We start from the raw sequence: 3,516 nt of genomic DNA, 5'->3' as shown, positions 1-3,516 counted from the left end.
AGTTTCCTCTTTTACGCCTTCAAATCCCCCCCCCCTTCTGCGAAATCCTCCCTTCTTGCCTCATTCATTCCTCTTCCCGCTAAAATCTATTTATATGCATTTCCCATTCCATGCTCTTCTTTGCATGCTTCCATGGAAGTTCTTACAACAGTCACGGGTATTCATTTGCTTGAGTTCGCACTTTAGATAGCGCATTGGGTTATTAGCATTCTTTCAGTTCTTATTTGCTGAACACTCGGAACAGAAAAGTGACTTTTGTGAAATGGGTAACAACTGCGTTGGATCAAGAATCGCCAGGGATGCATTATTTCCCACTATTTTCAGTTCACTTTGGTGGTCACGACCAACAGGGGATATGATTTCTCCTACCAGTAAATCATCGTCCAGAAGCCAAGGCCCAAATGTTTCAGAGACTGTTCAAAACAGCCCACCCCAGGTATTGAGAATCGATAGGATGGAGACGAAACCAGTAAAGGAAATAAAACCTCAACCTCAACCTCAAAAACAGGACGAAGCGATTAAATCTTCAAAAACACCAATGGAGGAATCAACACTACCCCAGCCGGTGAAGCTGAGGCATACGGAAGAGGGTGGACCGATTCCGACGAGCGTACGAAATGAAGAGATTATTCAACAAGTGGAACCTACAAAACAAAAGAAGCCCCGCAAGATGAAAAGGTTTGCATCGGCTGGGCTGCAAGCAGATTCTGTTTTGCAAACAAAAACTGGTCATCTTAAGGAGCTCTATAAACTGGGACGAAAACTTGGACATGGGCAATTTGGAACGAGTTTCCTTTGCATGGAGAAAGCTACAGGTAAAGAGTATGCCTGCAAGTCCATTGCAAAGCGAAAGTTGCTGACATATGAAGATGTCGAGGATGTGAGGAGGGAGATTCAGATAATGCATCACTTAGCCGGATGCCCAAATGTGATATCTATAAAAGGGGCTTATGAGGATCCTGTGGCAGTTCATGTTGTGATGGAACTATGTGCAGGGGGTGAGCTGTTTGATAGGATTGTGGAAAGAGGGCATTACACTGAAAGAAAAGCAGCAAAACTTGCCAGGACTATAGTTAGTGTTATAGAAGCTTGTCACTCCCTTGGAGTCATGCATCGTGATCTTAAGCCTGAGAATTTTCTTTTCGTCAGTAAGGATGAAGACTCTCCCCTTAAGGCTATAGATTTTGGATTGTCTACGTTTTTCAAACCAGGTATTCGTTAGATGCCTTCTCCCTTCTCATTTTGCTGTTAACATCAACTTAGTTGTTTGCCTTAATTCTTAAAGTCCTGTCTTTTTAAGTCTCTCTAGCAGAAAAATGGGTAGTTATAATCTGTATGTTAATGAAGAGAGGTTCATATTTGTTTTCTTATTTGCTTAGTCTCAATGATGCAGGGGAAACTTTCACAGACGTTGTAGGAAGTCCTTATTATGTTGCACCAGAAGTTCTGTGCAAATGTTATGGTCCAGAAGCAGACGTGTGGAGTGCTGGTGTGATGATTTATATTCTGCTATGTGGGGTGCCTCCATTTTGGGCTGGTAATTGTGAATTCTTAAGATGTTAAGCACATGATGATGATCCAATAGTCTTGCTTAATATGTATATACTTACACTACGTTTTTCCTGCTAGATTCTAAACTTTATGCACACTTTTTATTGAGTGGTAACAGAAACAGAGGAGGATATATTCAAAGAGGTTTTGGATGGGAAGCTTGATTTCTCATCAGATCCTTGGCCTAAAATCTCAGACAGTGCTAAAGACTTAGTGAGGAGGATGCTTACTAGAGATCCGAGAAAACGGATAACTGCTCATGAAGTTCTTTGTGAGTTTTTCTTGTCTTGATTTTTCAGATAACTGAAATAAGAATTGTCGTGGGCTATTTTATTTAGCTCACCATTATTATGGTACATATTTGCAAAATGCCACAGGATGTACACTTTAGCAGTGTGCTTCTTGTTAAACCTCTTTCTGTCTAAGATAAAAACCAGGAGAAAAGAAGCCAAATTGATGTTAATGATAAAACTATTCATTGTTGCAGGTCATCCTTGGATACGAGTTAATGGAGAAGCTCCAGATAAACCTCTTGATTCAGCAGTCTTGAGTCGCCTGAAGCAGTTTTCTGCCATGAATAAGCTCGAGAAAATGGCTATAAGAGTATGTTGCTTTCATATCTTTTGGGAATGGTAACCCATATTTTTTCTCAGATAAATTAACTTGTCAACATCTTAACAACATGACTCTAAAACCATATTTTGACTGTTCTTTGCAGGTGATTGCAGAGAAGCTCTCCGAAGAAGAAATTGCTGGATTGAAAGAAATTTTTAAGATCATCGACGCAGACAACAGTGGTCAAATTACATTCGAAGAACTAAAGAATGGACTGAGAAGATTTGGTGCTGATCTGAATGAATCGGAAATACATGATCTAATGCAAGCCGTAAGTATTTGTCCACAGTCATCTTCACCACAGATGATTTTTTTTTTTTTTTATTCTTTTGTTTCTGTTTGAGTATTCATTTCACCAACAAGATGAACGCTTGCTTCACAGTCATAATGGGACAGATTTTTAACAATGTTCTAACTCCATCCCATGAAACATGTTTTGAGAATACAGGCAGATGTTGATAACAGTGGAACAATTGACTACAAAGAATTCATAGCTGCCACATTGCATTTAAATAAAATTGAGAGGGAAGACCACCTGTTTGCAGCCTTCTCATACTTCGATAAAGATGGAAGCGGGTATATCACACCAGATGAGCTCCAACAAGCTTGCCAAGAATTTGGCATGGAAGAAATCCACTTAGAAGAAATTATCAGAGAAGCAGATCAAGATAACGTGAGTATATATTTTGCATTAAATAAATCAAAAATGAAGAGTGTGAGGCGACTTTCATAAATGAGAATTGAATGCCAACTTATGAATGATATGTTTGTGTTGCAGGATGGGCAAATAGATTACAAGGAATTTGTGGCAATGATGCAGAGAGGCAAGACAGAGATGGGGAAAAAGGGTGAAAGGGGTAGCAATAGATTTAAGATTGGATATAGAGAGGCTCTGTCAGTGTATTAACAGAGGGGGGAATCAATTACTTTTTGTGTTCGTTAATGATTTACCATCTCATCCAATGTTCAGGGCAGGTTGGATTATTATGTATACTTGTGGATAAAGTGCTTCAGGGACATTGTGATCCTAATATTATATTGCTCATTGTGAAGGAAAATATTTGCACAAATAGGCTTTCTCCCTTTGACAGTCTCGTTCTTCAAATAGTACAATTATGAATCTCTCCATGCACTATTATTCTCTGTGATCATGCGGGGTGTCGTGGCTTGCAGAGTTTCCAGAATCAGTGAGGGAAAGTTGGGAGAGCAGAGAGTGATTTGTTAGGTGATGAAGGAAGGAATAGTACAGTTGGGGGGCCAGCTTTACTCGGTAAATTCTTCCTTACAAAAGAACAAACATGACATCTGCAGAGCTGAATTTTTTTCCTTTTCTTGTGCGGAAATTTTTTA

At 39.4% G+C, this 3,516-nt stretch overlaps 1 protein-coding gene across 1 annotated transcript; it reads left to right on the top strand.

Moving 5' to 3' along the window:
• Window positions 1–525: 525 nt before the first annotated feature.
• Window positions 526–3,224, top strand: LOC114734262 (calcium-dependent protein kinase 1-like). The gene is made up of 7 exons (XM_028921852.1): window positions 526–1,211; window positions 1,394–1,537; window positions 1,670–1,822; window positions 2,039–2,154; window positions 2,270–2,437; window positions 2,615–2,839; window positions 2,945–3,224. Exons 1-7 carry the CDS (start codon window positions 539–541, stop codon window positions 3,071–3,073), a joined length of 1,608 nt encoding a protein of 535 aa, XP_028777685.1. The 5' UTR covers window positions 526–538; the 3' UTR covers window positions 3,074–3,224.
• The last annotated feature ends 292 nt before the right edge of the window (window positions 3,225–3,516 follow it).

The sequence above is a fragment of the Neltuma alba genome, unplaced genomic scaffold (genome assembly GCF_004799145.2).
Source record: "Neltuma alba isolate B1F8T4 unplaced genomic scaffold, ASM479914v2 tig00013081_pilon, whole genome shotgun sequence".
Lineage (NCBI taxonomy): Eukaryota > Viridiplantae > Streptophyta > Magnoliopsida > Fabales > Fabaceae > Neltuma > Neltuma alba.
This window is presented reverse-complemented; position numbering and strand designations above follow the sequence as displayed.

Excerpts from the sequence above, each read along its gene's own strand:
- LOC114734262 (XM_028921852.1), top strand. The coding sequence starts at position 539 with ATGGAGGAATCAACACTACCCCAGCCGGTGAAGCTGAGGCATACGGAA. Across the intron at positions 1,212-1,393 it reads GTCTACGTTTTTCAAACCAG|GGGAAACTTTCACAGACGTT; the intron begins GTATTCGTTAGA and ends TCAATGATGCAG. Across the intron at positions 1,823-2,038 it reads AACTGCTCATGAAGTTCTTT|GTCATCCTTGGATACGAGTT; the intron begins GTGAGTTTTTCT and ends TCATTGTTGCAG.